Raw genomic sequence first — 21686 nt, 5'->3', positions numbered from 1 at the left:
TATCCAGTTGGCTGGCTCACCCTAGATCCCATATGTTCTAATCTTCCAGACCAGCCTACTATGTGGGACGTTATCAAAGCCCTTGCTTAAAGTCTATCTACTGCCCTGACCTTGTTAGTCCTCTTGTCACCTCTTCAAAAAAACAATTCAGTCAAATTTGTGAGAGAGAATTTCCCATGCACAAAGCTATGCTAACTATCTCTAATCTGTCTTTATCTTTCCAAATGCTAATAAATCCTGTCTCTCTGAATTCCTTCCAGTTATTTTCCTATAAGGATCACTGACCTGTAGTTCCCTAGCTTTTCCCTGCTGCCCTTCATAAAGGTGCAACACTGGATATCCTCCAGTCTACTGGTGCCTCACCTATGGCTAATGAAGTTACAAATATCTGCTGGAGCCCCTGTCAATCTCCTCCCTTGCTTCCCGTAACATCCTAGGATACACGTGTTGGGCCCTAGGGATTTATCTACCTTTGTGTTTCAGGACCTGTAACAACACCTTTATCATGATGATACATTTCTGGTTATTGCTGTTCCCTCCCCTGAACTCGCTAGCTTTCATGTCCTTCTCTACTAAATATAGACATGTAGTATTCATTTAAGACCTCATCCATTTCCTGTGGGTCCACACATGGATTACCACTTTAACCCTTGAGGACCTACTCTCTCCCCAGCTACTCTTTTAATATAATTATAGAATCTTTCAGGACTCTCCTTTAATTCTATCTGCCAGGGACATCTCATGGCCCATTTTTTGGCCCTCCTAATTTTCTTCTTAAGGGTAAGAATTTTAAAGTTGCAGAGATGGAAGCCAATTTTGCTTTTAGTAAAGATGCAGGGTACCTTAAATGCCCGAACAAAAGCCAGCAATTAAGTGTCATAATCAACTGAATGTAATTGTAGAACCTTTAATGAGCCAGATTTCATTTTATTAGATTTCACTATTGCTGTGCAGAAGATTTTTCAGTTAAGAACTGACCAATACAAAAAGAGAACCCTTGTACCTTTTCAGTGAGTTTATGTCGATGACCCATCAGCTATATTAAATGACCCAGATTTATCAATATAGACCCCTGGCATCATTTTCGTCATTTCTCTTGTTAATATTTCACACCTTTTTGGTATGGTACAGCATGAATTTTGTTTGCTTAAGGCTATAAAGTACAAGTCTACTTCTGCAGCGATTCAAGTTCAAAGTGGTGGTACTAAAATTGATTTTTGTAGTGGTGTAGATCATCACTTGGATAAATTGTGTATATAGGAACATGTGTTATCATTTTTGTTGTCAGCTGATATATCTCTCACACAAGATAACAACCTGTAAACCTTGCAGTATCAGAAGGTGCTAAGATAGCTGAATATGGACTTGTCTATGGTAAGTTGGCTCACATTTGTACAGGATCAGGATTCTTGTTTGCAAGGTTGTACTAGTTTTGACATTGATTTTAATGCAAATGCTGATAAAGCATTGGAGCTAATATCTAGGAAAAAAAATTGTAAGTCAGCGATATTAAACATGCACAAAACCTTGGTCGTACTCTACTTTGAGTACTTAACATTCTCTAGAGGCAACAAATGGACAAAACAGAATCCAGGCTGACTCATAACTATAAAGGCTTTGGTTCACTTTATGTAGCTGAGTTTTTAGATGTTTAACCAGCTTCCCCAATATTCCAAGGCATTAATCAATTATTTTCAGCCCATATTGTTGCTTTTCCATTTATTCAGTGATTACCTGGAACTCATCTGATGTGCATTACCTCCACAGTACATGGGTTAGAAACTTGAAGGAAATATTCAAAGTAAATTAAAAAAAAATGTTGCTAGTTAAGTAGATAGTACCTAATCACATTAATGTTTGCAAGCGACATCATCAAATGGTAACTATCCTTCAAATTCAGTGAAGTTATTGCAACATATTAAGAAGCTCCAAAAACTAAATATGTATGAATTTTCATTCAAAATTTAAGATGCTCAACACATTTCGCAACAGATGAGGCATCATTGAAGTCTTGTAATAATTTTAATGCAAGAAATGTCAGCTGATCTGAATGCAGCAGACTTCTGCAAAAAGGAATGAAGTAAATGATCAGACCGTGCTTTTGCAATAAGGGTTAAGTGTTGGACATGATAGTTGGGAAGTATCCTCTTTCGAACAATGCCTTGTGATCCTTCAGTTCCCAGTGAGAGAGTTGCGAGGCCTTTCGTTTTAACAATAAATTTGCATTGTAGCACTTCCTACAATGCAACTGTCAATCAACACATTGCTCTCATGTCAGCCAAAATCATGACACTGTTAAATGTTAACTAAATGTTAACAAAATCTCTGACACTGTTAAATGTTAACTATTTAATTGATGGTAGATGATCTCGTATGTGTTGATTTGAGTACTGTGCAAGTCAACCAACAAGTAATCAATTTCCTTTTTTAAATGAAATAAGAAAATGTTGCACAGTCTTAAATCCAGCTCATTCTTAATGTGTTTAGTGAGAGTTAAACTACATTACCTCTTGCAGAATAATAATGTTCTATTAACTTGATGGAATTATGAACAGATGGTACTGCATCTTGTGCATCTTCCAACAGAAGTTTCTTTTGTTGGATAAATTGTGAAAATCTTCTACTGTTAACAGTATGAACAAACTGATCCTGTTGGATAATGGCATAACTTTTATATAAGTAGTTTTCCTTACATTATGAGTATTACCAAACTGCCAAGCATCAGCATTTTTTGTTAACTAATACAGGTTTAATATTGCTAATCATATTCACTGTCTCTTCATTTTTAAATTATTTGTTAGCAGTAAACATCTGTTTATAAAAGTACCCTTTTCATTATCTTTCTCCTTTATGAAAACATTGTTAATCTATTAAAATATATTCAGTTAGGTCACATGATTCTGTATAAAATTGTGCTAGATTTAAAAATGGATACTAACCATTACTTGCCTTAATTTTTTTGATTTAAATGATCCCAAAACTTAATCTATTTATCAAGGTACTATTTAAGTGGTAAAAATTTATATAATTGACTAGATTGTCCTTCAGAAAATTGTGACTAACACACAACACAATTCTCCTAAAAGCCTGGCATATTTTGTTTTCTTGAGTAATGCTGAAATTCTGACACAGAATTTAGTGAACCATTTTTGCTTTCAGATAAATCACAATGGAAAACTAAAATATAATTTGATAAAACCTTGTACAGCTGTCCTAGCATGGATTTGAAGAAAATGTGCAATATCTATCTTACAAAGCAATAGACTTCCTTATTTTTTCCCTGAATAAAACATTCCAAATCAAAATTAATTAGAATAACCTATAGATTTTGTCTCCCACTTGAAGGATCATGGTGCTAGGTTCCAACTGAGATAAAATTCTAGTTTTTATGTAATGACTAGTGCCTGAAAGTTTGACTATTTATGTCACATTAAACATCCTGAGTTTGTAACTTAGTTTTATTTTGATATCTAAATATGCTTAAATAAGCTTTTTTTTTACGATTAACTAATGCTTCAATGTCCTGAAATTCAAAATTAACCTTAACTGTGTTTCAAAGAACAAGATTAATCTAACAAAAGTCAACTCTTGCTTGATTCAAGATTTAAGCAGGACAAGGCTGCCCTCTTGAGGTGCTTCTGCGGATTTCAGACTGTGACTTGCTCTAATTTGTTATAAATCTGATAAATATTAATAGTTACATTTGATATTTATGTGACATTGACCTTTGCAGTCATGGTTTTGGAACACTTGTGAATAAAATTTGAAAAACTGCAGAAGCTTGAAATTTGATATAAAACAGAAATTCAGCAGGTCAGGCAGCATCTGTCCTACCCATCCCACCCCCATACTGTCTACTATTTAAAAAAAATGAGAGTTAATTTCCCTTTCCCTGTTTTGACAAAGGATCTTTGATCCAAAATGTTAACAAAGATTCTTGCTTAGATGCTGCACCACATGCTGGGTGTTCCTAATATTTTCTGTCTTTACTTTGGTATGCCTATAATTGCTTTCCTATTAATGCAACTAAAATTTAACAATTTATCAGATTATGCTTTGTTTTCATTCCTATTTATTTAAAAGAAGCAGTTTTGTTGAATTTTATCACCATGCAAGTTTTGCTTTTAAAATAACATTTTAGTGCCGGTATTTTTGGGGACCAATTGTTTAAAAACCTAGAGGGTTTTTTTTTTAGGGAAAACATCATTGGTGGTTTGGATCTTGAATTGCCTTTTGTTTTTTCGCTTCCCACCGCCCGCCCCCCCCCGTCTGGTATAGTACAATATAACTGCAATGATACCTGCAGGATGTAGAAGCTTTAGAAAAATAGTATACACTTTCTAGTCTAACAGCAGGGTAGACCCATGCATGGTGCTTGTGTCCTATGTACCCATAACAGCGTCATTACTTTCCATAACACCTGACTTAAATAGTCCATGGAAAAGCAGCACATACATTTTTATATTTAAAAAAAACTGCTGTAAAGGTTAACATTGTGGAGTAGTGTCCTAGTGTCAAAAACCAAATAAGTGGTTTGCACAACTTTTCTATGAATTATTAGCTCTGTAATGGGAGGAGGAGGAGGAAAAGGTGACCTGTAAATTTGTGCACTGGTGGCCGAGGAATTCCAGGTTTCCTGCTTCAGCTATTATTTTTCAGTTTGTCCACTGAACTGAAACGCGCATTAGGAAATTAGTAAATATCTTTCATGCAGTTCTAACTTTCACATCCAATTTATTGCAAAAACATCTAATGCAACTCTCTGCTCTGTTATATCATTGTAGCTATTTATTTCTCACCAAACAGTGGCAAATGAATGTTCCTCTGCAGTAAATGGTCTTCTGAACAATGGTGTAAAATTGGGAGGTTGGACTTCGGTAGATTTGTGACATAGTCTGTTTTCCCTTTTTTTTGAGAGCAAATATCTGAACTTGGCAAAATCTTCCTTTGATTGAAATACTTTGGATCTTTCAAGCAGTTGCCTACAGTCCTTTAAAAATTTCTCATGTTCCCTAATCTCTGTGTAACAAAAAGGGGAGGGGGAAAGGAGAAGTGAGTGTTCACACTTTTTTATAAAGCTTTTTTATAAGCTGCCTGTTGCTAATATGACTAATGTGCAATTGCTCTGTGGTGATACATTGATTGCTAGCACATCAACTAACAATTCACAACTAATGTTCATTAGTTTATATGCTAGTACAGATAATCTAGTGAGCATTCAGAAACAAATTAAGAACAGAGGCATTGTTGCTTTCTGCTGCCTTGTTGTTTGAGTGCCTTGATATACAGAATTGAAAAAGCTAGGATTCCAGCGGCCAGCTACACACTACGAAATGAAGACAGTCACTGGTTTGAAATCAGAAGTCGAATGAGCAACAGGGGCGTGGTGCGCCTTTAATATCTGAAAACTTCCCGCGCTACAGTTTCCGTGCTGACGTCACGTGCGGGTCACCTGATCTTCCTGTGCACGGGCTTTCCTAGCCCGACGATGGGGAAGAAGGAGGGCCCCGCGCCATCTTGGATCGGGGCCTCCAACGACAATTGCGATGTCAGGAGCCGGTTCTATGCCAGTGTGGTGAGTTGCTACATAACCCCCCCAAGAACCGGCGATACCGTCGCGAAAACCAGAATTAAATAAACTGATTTGGGTGGCCTGCCCCTGCGTCGCACTCGCTGGACCACCACGGGTTGGTCCAAGTCTAAGTGAGCCGGCTTCAGCCAGTCAATTGTAAAAACCTCCTTGCGCCCCCTAATGTCCAGCACAAACGTAGACCCATTGTTCTTGACGACCCGGAATGGCCCTTTGTACGGCCGCTGCAGCGGTGTTCGGTGCGTGCCCCTCCTGATGAAGACAAACTTACAGTCTCGGAGGGAAGTCGGTATACGGGTCAGGGCCTGTCCGTGTCGCGAGGTGGGTATCGGGGCCAGGTTTCTAAGCCACTCGCGCAGCTGGTCGAGCGCCACGGCAGGTTCTTCCTCTGGCCCCTGAGGGGCTGGTAGGAACTCTCCCGGGATGACAAAGGGTGCTCCGTAGACCATCTCCGTGGACGAGGCATGCAGGTCCTCTTTTGGCGCGGTGCATATCCCCAGCAGGATCCAGGGGAGTTCTTCTACCCAGTTGGGCCCCTTAAGGCGGGCAATGAGTGCCGACTTCAGGTGGCGATGGAACCTCTCCACCAGCCCATTGGATTGCGGGTGATAGGCGGCGGTGAGGTGGATCTGGGAACCCCACAAGTCGGCGATGGCAGCCCACAGGCTGGAGGTGAATTGAGCTCCCCTGTCTGAGGTGATGTGTGCCGGGGAACCCAAGTTGACAAAAGGGCCCGTGCACAGGACTGGGTGGAGGCGTCTGCGAGGGGAATGGCTTCAGGCCAGCGGGTAGAACGGTCGACAATCGTGAGGAGGTACTGCGCTCCTTGGGAGACTGGGAGGGGGCCGACCAGGTCGACATGGATATGGTCGAACCTCCGGCGGGTATGTTGAAAATCCCGCAAGGGGAGCCTTGACACGCTGCTGTACTTTCGAGGTCTGGCAGTGAGTGCAGGACCGGGCCCATTGGGAAACCTGTTTGCGCAGTCCATGCCAGATGAACTTGTCGGACACGATCCGGACAGTAGTCCGGATGGATGGGTGTGCAAGGCCGTGGATGGAATCAAACACCCGTTGGCGCCAGGCAGCTGGGACGATGGGGCGGGGTCTACCTGTGGAGATATCGCAGAGCAGGGTGCGCTCAGTGGGGCCTACCAGTAGGTCTTGCAGCTGCAGGCCCGAGACTGCGGTGCAATAGCTGGGCATCTCCATGTCCGTTCGCTGTGCCTCCGCCAAGGCGCCAAAATCCACCCTCTGGGACAAAACTTGGATGGCAGGCCGTGACAGTGCATCTGCGACCATGTTCTCTTTCCCAGACAGATGGCAGACGTCCATGGTGTACTCTGAGATGTATGACAAGTGCTGCTGCTACCGTGCTGACCAGGAATCTGAGACCTTGTCGAAAGCAAAGGTCAATGGCTTGTGGTCGGTGAAAGCTGTAAACGGCTTGCCCTCCAAGAAGTATCGGAAGTGTCTGATGGCCAGGTACAACGCCAACAGCTCGCAGTGGAAGGCGCTATATTTGAGCTCTGGTGGTCGAGGGTGCCTGCTGAAGAACGCCAGCGGTGGCCAACGCCCTTCCATGAGCTGCTCTAGAATGCCTCCGACCGCTGTGCTGGAGGCACCGACCATGAGGGCAGTCGGGACGTCTGTACGAGGATGCACCAACATGACCGCGTCCGCCAAGGCCTACTTGGTTTCGACGAACACAGTGAGAGCCTCTTCCGACCAAACAATATCCTTGCTTCCGCCCGACAGGAGAGCAAACAACGGGCGCATGATGCGGGCCGCGGATGGTATGAACCGGTGATAAAAGTTTACCATACTGAGGAATTCCTGCAGGCCCTTGATGGAGGTGGGTCTGGCGAAATGGCGGATGGCGTCGACCTTTGCAGGTAGGGGCGTGGCGCCGTGTTTGTCGATCCGATGGCCTAGGAAATCGATTGTCTCAAGCCCAAACTGGCATTTGGCTGGGGTGATGGTCAGGCCGAAATCCCTCAGGCGAGAAAAGAGTTGGCGGAGGTGCGTGAAATGTTCCTGGCGGCTGCTGCTGGTGATCAAGATGCCTTCGAGGTATATGAAGGCGAACTCAAGGTCGCGCCCGACCATGTCCATCAGTCGTTGGAAGGACTAAGCAGCGTTCTTGAGGCCAAAGGGCATCTGGACGAATTCAGAGGCCGAAAGGTGTGATCAGCACCGTCTTTGGAATGTCGTCCAGATGCACTGGGATCTGGTGATACCCGCGGACGAGGGCGACCTTGGAAAAAATGGACCGCCTGTGCAGGTTGGCAGCGAAGTCCTGGATATGCGGCACGGGGTACCGGTCCAGGGTGGTAATGTCGTTCAGGCGTCAGTAATCGCCACAAGGTCGCCAGCCTCCTGCCTTGGGGACCATATGTAGCGGAGAGGCCCATGGGCTGTCCGACCTGTGGATGATCCCCAACTCCTCCAGTTTTTTGAATTCGTCTTTCGCGAGGCAGAGCTTGTCCGGGGGTAGCCACCGGGTGCAGGCGTAGAGGGGAGCGCACTGGGTGGGGATGTGATGCTGGATGCCTTGCTTGGGCAAGGTGGTGGAGAACTGGGGCATTGGTACAGACGGGAACTCTGCCAGGACCCTGGCAAACTCGTTGGTCGACGTGGTGACGGAGTCGAGGTGTGGGGCCGGTAGCTTGGCCTCGCCCAACAAGAACGTTTGGAAGGTCCTGGCATGCACCAAACGCTTACCCCGCAGGTCAACCAGCACACTGTTGGCGCGAAGGAAGTCTGCCCCAAGGAGTGGTTGCGCGACGGCGGCCAGGATGAACTTCCAAGTACAGTTGCAGGTGCCGGACTGGAGGTGCACCAAGTTGGTGCCAATGGTCCACATGGCGCTGCCATTGGCGGCTCTGAGGGCGGGTCCTGGTGTGCGGTTGCGAGTCTCGTGGTTTTTGGGAGGCATGACGCTGACTTCGGCTCCGGTGTCCACCAGGAAACGATGTCCGGAACGCCTGTCCCACACATGCAAGAGGCTATCCGGGTGGCCAGCTGCCATAGCCATCAGCGGTGGCTGGCTCTGGCGTTTCCTGGAAACCCGCATGGTAGCCAGCACCTGTGGGCATCAGCGCCCCACCGCTGGTGGTAGAAACACCATTGGTCGGTTGGTGTCTCAGACCTGGTGGCGGGTGGGGTGCATTCGATTGCTGGGTCTGGCCTGCTGGTTCGCTGGGTACGTGGTGTGGCAACGCACTCAACAGACGCCTCGTTCTCCTTTTTCGCCTGCCAAAGGATATCTGCCCGGGCAGCCACCTTCCGGGGGTCGCTGAAATCGGCATCCGCCAGGAGCAGGTGGATGTCATCGGGTAATTGCTCCAAGAAGGCCTGCTCAAACATCAGGCAGGGTTTCTGGCCGTCTGCCAGGGCCAGCATCTTGTTCATGAGCGCAGAGGGGTCTGTCACCCAACCCATCGAGGTGGAGGAGGCGGGAGGTCCATTTGCGTCAGGAAAGGCTGAAAGTCTTGAGAAGGAGGGTCTTGAACTTATAGTACTTCTCCTCCTCCGGGGGCACCTGGATGAAGTCCTCGACCTGGGCTGCGATGTCTTGGTCGAGGGCGCTCACCACGTAGTAGCACTTGGTGTTGTCCCTGGTGATCTGGTGAATCTGGAACTGGGCCTCGGCCTGGTTGAACCAGACACGAGGCCTGAGGGTCCAGAAGGTGGGCAGTTTAAGGGCTACTGCCTGTACCTCTTGTTGTGCAGACATCGTGGGTCCAAAAACGTTTGGGCCCGTCGGGGTCACCAATGTAGCGGCTAGCTACACACTACGAAATGAAGACAGAGTTGCTGGTTTGAAATCAGAAGTCGCATGAACGATGGGGGCGCGGTGCGCCTTTGATATCCGAAAACTTCCCGCACTACAGTTCCCACGCTGATGTCACGTGCGGGTCACCTGACCTTCCCACGTGCGGGCTTTCCTAGCCCGACGATGGGGAAGGAGGAGGGCCCGGCGCCATCTTGGATCAGGGCCTCCGACGTTTGCGATGTTGGGAGCCGGTTCGATGCCGGTGCGGTGAGTCGCTACAGGATACAATATTGTGTTGAGGAGGGTGGGGGAGAAATAATTATTTAATTGTTGAGGAATAAAGACTAAACAATGCAATGAGGTACTGCACCAAATATGCAGGATTATAAAATGCTGCATTTTGTGTTTGGAATTAGCACTTTGTCTCTTTTCTCATAAAGTACTTTTTACTCGAACTTTGACATTCTTCCTCTATAGGAATTGATGTTGAAGCAGCAAGAAAAGAAGAGGAACACAGAATGCTACAGGATGCCAGGCAATGGTTGAATAGTGGCAAAATAGAGGATGTAAGAAATACTAAGTCAGGAGGTACGGCTCTCCATGTGGCTGCTGCAAAAGGCTATTTGGAGGTTTTAAAGTAAGTTATTGAAAGATGACAAAATACCATGAATTACACAGTAAATTGTACTAATGTTAATGCTTTGTCATTTTCTGTTGATAAGTTTTCTGCAGCTTTTCCTATGTTTTTGGTTTGCTGCCAAAGTTTACATGCCAGTATTACAGTGAGGTGACAAACTGGAAGATATGGGGTCATTTTGTCCATGTTGGTGTCTCTGTCTAATGTACCAACATGCACCCTTTCATTCAGGGTCATTGGTTTGTTATCAGGATTCCAGGTTGTTTTGCTTTTCCTTTCTCCTTTATAGGTACAGACGGTAAATTCAGTTCGTCCCTACTCTATCTCTTTAAAGCAGCTCTCACTATGCAGATGAGAGACTTACTGTACGAGTCATTGGAGAAGAGTGCAAAGATTTCATTGAGCTCAGTGATTCAGTCTATAATTGCAGAACTAAATACTAATTTGTTTACTGTTTTTTGACAAAACAATTTTCCTGCAAAATGCATGGTTACCATATTCTCTATTTGAACATTTTCCTGTATATTATTGTGTGGGATAGCTATGGCTGAGTCAAAGGTAAAATGTTCATTTTTTGCTGTGCAAGATATTTTCTTCTGGAGTGGTGTTGCCATTTATTTCTGTACCACTATAAGGGAGTGTAAATCCTGCTTTGATATGGATATGACTATGTTCATCAGTCCGTACCTCTTGGAATTCAAACTGATTTCCAGCCTCTGTACACAAAGAACGTCATTGTGACTGGCACAGAATGTACTTTTAAAGGAAAATGCTCAAGTTCTTGCAAATTGTGCAAAATGCAGGACTACCATATATGGAAAGATTAAATCGACTAGATTTGCATTTAATCGAGCATATAAAAATGAGAGGGGAATCTAGTTGAAACCTACAAAATTCAGACAGGATAAGACAGACTGGATATGATGAGGATGTTTCCCTTTGGGGTGTCTAGAACAAGGGGCCATAGTCTCTGATTTCAGAGCAAAAGATTTGAAACTGATGAGAAATTTCTTCACACGTACTATTTTTAAGAAGAAAAATTTCTAGATGCAAAAGGCATCGGGGAGTATGGGCAGACAGTGGGAATATGATATCAAGGTAGAGGATCAGCCATGATTATATTGAATAATGGAGCAGGATTGAATGACCTAATCCTGCTACTACCTTGTTTCTATGCTTGAAGTAGCCAGGTCGAGAAGCATGAATGGAGAGAGAAACAATGGTTAATGCTTCAAGCTGATTACCTGAAAGATTGCTTCTCTCTCTGAAACATTAAGTGTTCCTCTCTCTACAGATGCAGCCTGACCTGATTAGTATTACAGCTTTTCCTATTTCTGTTATAAAGGTATGTTACTGCCCATAGGTATTCCTTAGAGTTTTGCTTTCAGAAGGCCAAAGAGAGAAAATGGGGAGAATTTGGCAATGGGAGAGGAAGGCACAAGAAGCTGAAATTGATTTTGATACTTTTGGTTTTATTTTTCAAGGCTCCTAATTCAGGCTGGATATGATGTAAATATCAAGGACAATGATGGCTGGACACCACTTCATGCTGCTGCTCACTGGTGCAAAGAGGAAGCCTGTAGAATCCTTATTGAGAATTTTTCTGATATGGATGCTGTTAACAAAGTGGTCAGTTGCACCTGATAACCTATTTTGCTACTCTGCTATCATTTATAAAACTTACTTTTTAGTATCTCAGAAGATGTTGTGAATTAATATTTATTTAGATATGGATTAAATCTGTTGACATTTATTTCATGCCAGATACTGAGCTAAAAAGAAACTTTTTTTTTCTTTAAATATATCCATTCAGATTATTTGGAAATGGATTCCTTTTCTGTGCTACCACTGATTGAATCTGGGTGGTCTAGTTACTGAATAATATCCTTTGCTATTCAGGGAACTTTTATAGGCCATACAAAGAAAAGAGGACACACATTCTAGTAGGAGGAAAAAAAGACATTGCTTAAATTTTATTGGAATGCCATAATAATAGGCCAGAATGTGTTAGGAACTGCCAACATCTTTGTCAAGCTGTTACCCTGCATTACAAATGTTTGGAGCATCCATGCAAATTTAGGTGGACTGACCTTCCTTGATGGCAGGCCCCACTTGTGGTGATGCATAAAGTCCAGACACAGAGCTCAAACTTTCCCAATTTCCCAGCACTTAAACTGGTCAATCTGCTGGCTGAGCATGTGCCGAACACAACAATCAGTGCCCTTTGAATGGTTGGGAATGGCTCTGAGGGAGAAAGCTAACTTAAAACTTCAATCGTGTTTACTTGAAGTTTTTTGCTGTTTGTAGATTTTAATTTTTCAATAAATTTAACAGCTTCGGTAGTTAAGAGGGCTAAAAAGGGCTATGAAATCTCCTTAGCACGTAGGATTAAGGAGAATCTTAAGGCATTTTATATTAGTTTTTAGAGCAAGAGGAAAGCTAGGGAAATGGTAGGTCCACTCAAGGATAAAGGAGAGAATTTATACATGGAGACAGAAGTGGGCAAGGTTCTTAATGAGTACTTCACATCAGTATTTACCAAGAAGGACATGGTTGGTCGTGCGTTCAGGGACAGATTTGTTGATTCTTCCAGGGTATGTTGATTTTAAGTGGGAGATAGTGTTGGGTCTTTTGAAAAACATTGAGATGAATACATTGCCAGAGCCTGATAGAATCTATCCCAAGCTAATGAGGGAGGCAAGGGAAGAGACGGGCATTGACAGAGATCTTAATATCACCTTTAGCCATGGATGAACTCTCAGAAGACTGGAAAATAGCTAGTGTTGTTCTTTTAGTTTAAGAAGGACAACAGGGATAATTCAGGAAATGGGAAGAAAGGGAATAGCAGGATCCTTGTGATCATTCCTTGAAAGTGGCAACACAGTGGATAGGGTGTTAAAGAAGGCATACAGCATACTTGCTTTCAGTCATAGCACTGAGTATAAATGTTGGGAAGTTATGTTGCAGCTGTATAGTTATAAAAAAATAATTGGTTCGTCTACATTTGGAGTATTGTATGCAATTCTGGTCATCACACTATAGGAAGGCTTTGGAGAGGGTGCAGACGTGGTTCACCAGGATGTCACCTGGATTAGAGTGTACCAGCTACAAGGAGAGGTTGGACAAACTTGGACTTGTTTTCTCTGGAGCATCGTAGGCTGAAGGGTGACCTGATAGAAGTGTATAAAATTATGTGAGGCATAGAAAGGGAAGATGGTGAGTGTCTTTTCCCAGGGTGGAAATGTCAGATGCTAAAGGGAATGGTTTTAGGGTGAGTGGGGAAAAGTTTAAAGGAGATTTGAGATGTAGATGCCTGGAACATGAGCTGAAGAGTGTGTTGCTCAGTTGTACTGTTATGTGTATAATTGATTTTAAAGGCTCCTGAGTGACAGCTTTGACAGAAATAAAAGCCTTGCAGTAGGCTTGGTTGACGGTCTTCTCATCTGTTTCATCATTGGGGATGGTTCAGGCCCACCCATATTACATCATAACATCGCTCATGGTTTTGCTGCTCTTTACAGCTTCTGCATTTAGGATTCACACCTTACTAGGAAGTCTGCATCACATGATGTGAATTTTTTTCTATACATGCAGGCTATTCATAATTGGCAGCAAACTTTAGCCCATTGAAATGCAAATTTTTATTCAAACCAGTAACTGCACAGGAATCTGCTGGGAATGTACCCAGCACAAGGACATTCTTGAGCATCGGGTGCTGCCTTGTCCACCTGTTATCCTTTTTAATGAGGAAATGTTTATTCTTCAGCACTTTTGTTTTCCTACTGGCACGTTCACCTTTGAGAGCTATGTGAAAACTGCAGACATAATTCTTTGTATTAACACTTCAAATTTTTTGACTCAATTGGTACCTTGGGTGAGGTTTTCCGCATCATATTTCCAGGGACAGACTCCTTTCGACTTGGCTGATGAGAGCATCATTGAGCATTTAGAGGAGCTGCAGAAGAAACAAAATATTGTAAGTGATTTATTTGTATTTTTCTTCCTCAATTAACTGTTTAGGAATGATAACATTTTGACTATGTTGCTAAATATTGTTTCAAATGACTTATGTGCTGAGTTGTACATAAATGGCTTGAAATTTTCAGTTTTTTTGGGTAATTCAATGTTTTACTATTTTTTAAAGTGGCAATAGTAGTTTTGGTTGTTAAATCTTCAGATGCATCAATTTTCAATCACTAAGGGCAGCTAAATTGAAATCACAACATGTACATAGTTAATAAAATTACTAAATTCATGCTCTTGCTCTGGTACCTCTTAAGAAAAGTGCATCTTTAAAATATATACGTGATAATCATTATTTAAATAGGGTATGATCATGGATGACAAAATCAGTCTCCTTAAAAGCAGAGTTAACACCATCCTTTATCACTGTTTTAGAAGTGGCAGGGGTCATGCACTTGTATCTCATAAATCAAGGTAAGTAGATTTCAGATTATAGAAGAGCTTCATGTAACTTGCAGAATCAGTGAACAGTCATAACGCATTAGACCTTGACTTTTTAATGTTTGGAGGCTTTTAAGCAGTGTTGCTTGAGAGGGAATTACAAACTTGCATAATCTCCATGTTAGCTATTCCTGTATCCCTCCCATTTTTCTCATCGTTAAATAATGTAAACAGGATACTGACGGCTAGAACAGGGTTTTGATCAAGTATAGTGTCTCACAGTTGTAGTACATCACAAATCATTTTCAGAACCTCTGGCAAATACTTGTTAAACTGGGAAGGGTGTGGCAGAGTTCATGCTGTAGGGCTTTCTTGTGAAACAGCTCAACAGCTTTTGTTCACCAGATTCAATATTCTCAATTGCACTGTTGCCGAAACTAATTCATGAGTGATGTCCTTCTTTCCTTCAGGATTTCATTTAGTTTCTGGTAGTATATCTACACTGGTCCACAAGTTGATGCTGAGTTTTTAAACGTTTATGCAATGCACCTTGTGGGTCTTCTGAAATCCAACAGTCATGCCATGAAGCAGTGAACCCTACAGACCCATAAGATTAGTCAGCAGTCCTTTGTGCTATTTGAAAGATGTGTAGCAGTTTAAAAAAAGCAATGTACTTTTCTACCATTACTGGCAAGGAATTTCAATTGTGTGTGTGGTTGGGGGAGGGGGGGTGTGGTTGAATGATTTTTATTCCAAGTCCAGGACATTCGTGAGATTTCTTTAGTTACTGGGATGTTTTTCCAATTTATATCAGTTTAAAAACTGAAAAGTTCAAGCCATGGTTATGCAATGTGATTGATGTACTTTTGAAACAAAAATAAGCACTTTTACCTCTGCATGCCTGTCTTTATAGTCTTGTTTTGGGTTGCAGAACAAAATTTTTGCTTTGTAAACTATATGCAAAATGAACCCAATTTGAAACCTGTCTGACAAGTAGAATTTTCAACAATTTGACCAGAAGCAAGATAATTTTACATGCAATATTATTTTAGCTGCTCAGTCAGCATGTTCCTCAGTGCTTCTCTCATATCTTTCACTCAAAACTCTTCACTGTGGTAGTTTTTTTGTATGTTCCAGCAACAATCTGCTGAATTTGTATGTTATGTTTGCCTTTGAGTTATTTAAACTTCTATTGAATGGACCATTCCTGACACATTTGAGGAACTCCAGACTTTTGATTCTGAATGTTGTTAAGTGTTCTGTTGGCCCATTTGAATTTACTATTAGTCTTTGGTTCCATCGAGAGTTCAATCATCAAGATGTCATGGCAGGAGTTCCTCAGGGTAGTGACCTGGGCCCATCGGTCTTCAGCTGCTTAATAAGTAACTGACCTTCATATGGTCAGAAATGTTTTTTGCCACTGAGGATTGTGAAGTATTCAATTCCATTCAAGTGCTCAGAAAATGAAGCAGTGCACAACTATGGGCAGTAAGACTTAGACACATTTGGACATGCACAAGTAATATTTGTGCAACAGATGTGCCAGACAATTGTCATCTTAGACAAAGAGTCCAATCACCTATGCTGGATGTTCAATGGCATACCATCACTAAATCACTTAACTTAACATCCTGAAGACCAGCAGTACTCAGAAACTCAAATGGACCAGCCACATAAGTACCGTGGCTACAAAAGCAGTTCGGACTTGCTTCCTGACACTCCCAAGCCTTTCCCTCAAATACAAGGCAGAAGTTCAATGATATACTCTCTGCTTGCCTAAATGAGTGCATCCCCAGAAATGTTCAAGAAGCTCAACACTCCGTAGGGCAAAGGAGCCTGCTTTGGTGCTCTGTCCACCATAACATTCATTCCCTCCACCATCAGTGTGCAGTGAGTAACATCTACAAAATGTGTTACGGTTATTCACTGGGGGTACTTTGTGATCTCGTCTTCAAAACCCCAGGATATCTATCACTTAAAAGGATAAGGGTTTCAGGTCATGGGCACACCACCAGCATGTTCCCCTCCAAGTTGCAGACAATCATGACTTGGAAATGTATAGCTGTTCCTTCAACATCACTGGATCTAAATCCCCAAACTACTACTCTAACAGCAGTGTGTGATTACATTCACCAGAAGGAATGCAGTAGTTTAAGAGGACAGCTCATCACCAGCTTTTCAAGAATGATTAAGGTTGGTCAATAAATACTGACCTGGCCAGCAATGCCCAGATCCAAAAAATAATACATTTTTTAAAATAACCTGTTAATAAGAGTTGGTTGTGTGCAAATTAACTTGTGTGTTTGCCCATGAAATAAAAATGAATATCTGCTTAAAGATTATTCACTATCTGCAAAAACAATCTTGAGAATGTAATAAGCACTGCACTTAACTGATTTTTGGTGCTTGTTTACAGAATTTAAAATTGGTTTGAATTTGTGGTCCATAATATATCTGATGCTGTAATTTGTATTTTTTTAATAGCTTCACACTGAGAAACGAGCTGTGAGATCAACACTTATTGAATCAACTGTAAATTGCAAACTGCAACCCAAGCATTTGAGGTACTTGAAACAATGACAATTGCTCCATTTTCTGTGAGCAACTATTGGTAATTTTTTGCCTTTTGAGATTTTTGAAAGTCTGCATCAATTTAATGTTGGATTTCCATTATATCTATAATTTTTGGAAGACTTTCTACAGTTTTTGTTATACCTGCATTCCTGGAGGTGGAAGTTGATAGAAGCAAATGTTAATCATCAAAATGTTGCCAGCATTTATCCCAGGCTTCTTAAAAATTTAATGACAAATTTGACATTAGTGGCTTAGTATAAACTTACTGACTTCTTCCAGCTTGGAATTATAAGTTTTACAGTCTTGATTGATATTAAAAATTTACACAATGCACAAGCTTCCAATTAACCTTATTACATTACTCCTCACATTGGAAAAGTTTAATAGTTTACTTTTATTGGGTGGAATAAACCCAATAAGCATGAGGTGATTTTTAATCTCTTGCCCGTTTCTTGCCTGAAAACAAAGTGCACACCATCAGCATGTCAAGGCAGCACCTCTGCCAAATTGAGACCTAGGACCTGTCTGGTACACTTTATGGTAACTCTTCAGATTCGAGAATGATTGAGGCATGGTGATGAGACTCGCAGACCACGGTTGCATGAAGTATGGAGTGCTCTCCTTGCATAACTGCTAGCATTCCTTTGTTTTTTTTTGTAATGGGAATAATCTTGCTGGGCCAAGAAGAAGATCCAAAAAAGAATCTCCTCAACCCAGTTCTCAGCTGTTTTCTTTTCCCTTTCTATAATTGTTTAATCCCCTCCTTTGTATGTATATTCAACATCTGAATTGTCCTGTTTCTATGCTGAATGATTCTGATTCGATAACTCTGCTTACCCTCCCACAATTGGCTTGCTCAAGTGATGGTTGTTTGGTAGTTGTAGCTTGCCAGAGGTGTTCAAAGGAGGACCAATTCTGAAAATAGTTTAGGACCTTTTGTTTTTTTCCCTTGCCACCCTTCCAACCACATGATTATTTTGGATAGATTGAGGCCCCCAGTATGCTGACTTTGATTTGATATTTGAAGTTGAAACTAATCAAATAAACAAGTTATGTGGATATCTTTAATATGAATGTTCCCTTGCCATCTAATATAAAACAGATTTATGATTCCCTACTATTTTTCACTGTAGTTTTGCTCAACTTTAGAAAGGTTGAAATGAGAGCATGTCTCAATTAAGTCGTATCTAATTGAGAACACTGTCTTATAAACCTCAGTTATGTTCCCATGTAATTTGATATTCAGCTCTATGGCCATATTTCTTGTGCTGGGACTCCTCATGGGAAAGGTCACCAAAAGCCTGTAACTTACAGGTGATACTAATTGCTCTCTGGTGATCAAAGTCTCGGGAGAAACTGGACATCAGAGTAGGTTTACACAATTTCTAGACCTGTGAGGGTTTATCTTTGAAAAGGTGAGATTGATGAGAAAGCTGACAAAACAATGGCATAGCAATGCAGCTTGTTCATCTCTTGACATAATCAACCATAATGCACGTTCTAGAAAGCAACGTTTTCTTGAATACCATTGAAAAAATTTTATTGGGTTTGCAAAATTCACTGGGTATTTTTGTAACCTTTCTGGTTGCACCTGCTTGAGACGATGAGAAGAGGTCTTCTGTGTTTATGCAAGATACCCTACTTCTGCAAGGTGTACCATCTGGCTCAGCTAAAACTGAGAACATTTTCCAGATCAAAAGCTTTGCAAATTTGTTTGGTGTAGCACCTGTAAGTAGGTACCAGACTTCTTGGAAGTGCTTATAGATTCCATTGATGTGGTGCCTTTGGTGTGGTTAATTGTTGGTCTTCATTACTCGTTTGATTATATTTTACCTCAGTCAGGCTGATCCAGAATCCAATTGTTCTGAATTTTGTTTTAAATCTGCTGCTTGTTTATCTATACCACATTTACCAATGTTTGCTGTCTTTTTTTTCCCCTGAGCTTTTACTTCCACAATAAAATTGACATTAAACATTTAGTAAGGGTCATTACAAGGAAGTGGATGCAATATGCATCAGAATACTGGCTATGAAGACAAGGCATTGGTTGGATCCATTGTTCTCATCTGAATTTGCAGTTTTGGAAGGGGCGTTAATGTGAGCTGTTGTTGCTCCTCCCATGATGGAGTTCAGCTTTTTGCAGAAAAATGTTGCTGCAGAACTCAGATTTTAAAACAAATTTTCCTCTAACGATAGTTACAATACTGACTGTTAAGCATTCTTGTTAATCTCACGGTAATGATATAAAGCCAACCATTTAAAGTAATCTGAAGAAGTAAAGAAAATTGTCATTATTGTTGCAGTAAAGAGAGTCTACTTTCTGAGGAAGAAAAGGAAGCTAAACGTAAATCACTGGAACGAGAGAAAGTTGATGAGGAGAGTAAAAAAGACGAATCTAGCAGCTCCAGTTCTGAGGAAGATAATGATGAATCGGATTCTGAATCAGAGATAGATGCAGGTAAGCTGAACAGTGGATGAAATTTTAACTAGTGGAAAATGTGTTAAGAACGTACAAGAAGTTTGAAACAAATACTAAGATTTGATGTTCCAAATTCAGTTGTATCTTTGTAGGACTGAGCAGCTTTATATGAAGGCTCACTTAATGGCAACTTGTACAACTTTTATTGTATGTGCTCACATTATTGAAATTTATTAGAGCAAATTATAGTTGAAAATAATAAAATATAAATCCCAGCAAACTGCTCTGTAAAAAGTAATTTTATGGAGTATTATTAATCTGTCAAATCTGTCATTTTTCACTGTTTAAAAATGGAATAAATACTAACAATCATTTTAAAGAGATTGAAGGCACTAAAAATGTAAATAATTAAAAAAAAATTAAGCACAAGTAACACATGTTATTCTTTCCTTGTTTTGCCATTACCCTTTTAATCCCAACAACCTAGTGTAGGATTTGGACAGATTCCCCAAAGTATAAATGGGTTTTCAACAGCCATGGGATGCATCTGGAAGTCACCAGTGAAGCTTGGACTCTATGCTTGGGATTTGTGCAGGTGTCCCAAAACTTGCCACTACTTTGCACTGAGAAAACTTAGTAGTTCTGTATATAATATTTCAATTTAGCTAACAACTTGATTGTCTTTCCAATTTGGAAGAAATTGATCAGAGTTGGTGAATCATGAACTATAACTTTTTTGCTTTGTGCTTGCATCATTGAACTCCGGGTCAGAGCAATATTACTAGCTGCACTATTCTTGTGATTGGCTTTTTAAGTGATGCATGATGTTTATTTTTATTAAAACATTTCCAGGTGTGTCTCAATCATCAGCAGTCAAAACTATTCATGACTTTTTAATAAACACGTGATTACAACTAAAATACAAGGTGCCTTTTAAATATTGTTCAAATACAAATTGTACTTGTGTTTTACATGGGGGTTATCAAGCTTCGCCAAACATCAATTTATTCCATAAATTATGATTATGCTTACATTAGAACAACGTTGATTATTTAATTTCCAGATAGCAAGAATGATGATAATAATGGAATTGGGATTAAAATTATGAATTATAAACTTGTAAATTCTCAATCTCAGTTGCTCTGGCTTTAAGTATGGTGTATAGAATAAACAGTTTACAGTTAATAACATTCTTGGCAATCACAGAAAATCTGTGGTTGGTGGCAGTGCATTGATACTTTTAATTAGAAAAGCAAAGCTAGGTAGTTGAATATTTTTAATTTGAGGAGTAGTATTTGTCTGGATCTTGCTTATGAAACAGTTTAGTAACCTAGATTGTTTGTCGGTGTTTTTAATATTATGTTAATCTTTATGCATTCCCTGGTCTGAATCTTGACATAAGGCAGACTAATGTCACTCCCCAGTGTTTGATTAGTTAGACAGCTAAATGTCTCTCATGTCAGTGTTGACATGTGGAAGCTTTTTTTGAACCAGTGACTGTTCACTGGAAAATTCAATGAATAAGTTTCTCATTATATGGTGTGATTATCATAGGTAGAACAAATTTGCTGCAACGTTCTTCTCTTCAATCCCGTATTGAGGTAGTCAAATAAGACTTGGAAGCCTGGTTTTGGAATCCTAATTTCAACAACTCTTTACCTTGTATCAATACATCAGGGTAACTGATTATTGTTGTGCATTAACTGCATTCTGCTCATAATTTCTGAGCAGAAAGATGTGAAACTGTTTTGGGGAAAAATTATTTAAGACTTAGGGTTTCTTCCTTAATACTGTGGGGGAAAAACCCCACCAGTATTCTCAAAAGTCCTCTAACAGCAGTGGGTTGAGGAGAAAAGGGTTATGTGCCTTGGGGGGGGGGGGGGGAAATTACATTCCTGGGTTGCTTCTGTTCATTTATGTGCAAAACTTTCCAAAAGGTTTTCTGTAATTCAATATGTCTTATCTCTTGGGAAACTTTCCTGCCAGTTGTTGAAAGTGGCGTTTATCACAACAAGCACACTGCTCCCTTATCGTGTGTAAGACCAGTTCTTGTAGTTATTTTAGCAGCTGGGTACCTGATTTGGGAAGTGATTTTGGATGAGTTGAAGTTGAAGGATTGGAGGCCAGCAGAAGAGCATTGAAAGTAATCTAACCTGGATGGATGCTTGGATATTGATTTAAGCAGCCTATGAGAAAGTGTGCAGTACAATGAAGTGCAGTATTTTGTATTGAAGAGGGATGGGATCAGAAACTCAATGCTGAGTAAATGTCAATATGATTTGAAC

The 21686-nt window shown here is 41.0% G+C and overlaps 1 protein-coding gene across 1 annotated transcript in view; it reads left to right on the top strand.

The window, feature by feature from the left end:
* LOC127580862 (protein phosphatase 1 regulatory subunit 12B-like) overlaps window positions 1-21686 on the top strand; it is a 188362-nt gene that overhangs the window by 73255 nt on the left and 93421 nt on the right. The window contains 5 exon segments of the mRNA XM_052034817.1: window positions 9845-10004; window positions 11489-11633; window positions 13906-13980; window positions 16893-16972; window positions 19286-19440. Coding sequence (XP_051890777.1) covers window positions 9845-10004; window positions 11489-11633; window positions 13906-13980; window positions 16893-16972; window positions 19286-19440 — 615 coding nt within the window.

Source organism: Pristis pectinata, chromosome 20, assembly GCF_009764475.1.
Source record: "Pristis pectinata isolate sPriPec2 chromosome 20, sPriPec2.1.pri, whole genome shotgun sequence".
NCBI lineage: Eukaryota > Metazoa > Chordata > Chondrichthyes > Rhinopristiformes > Pristidae > Pristis > Pristis pectinata.
Note: the sequence above shows the minus strand (reverse complement) of the source record. Positions and strands in the feature narration are given on the sequence as shown.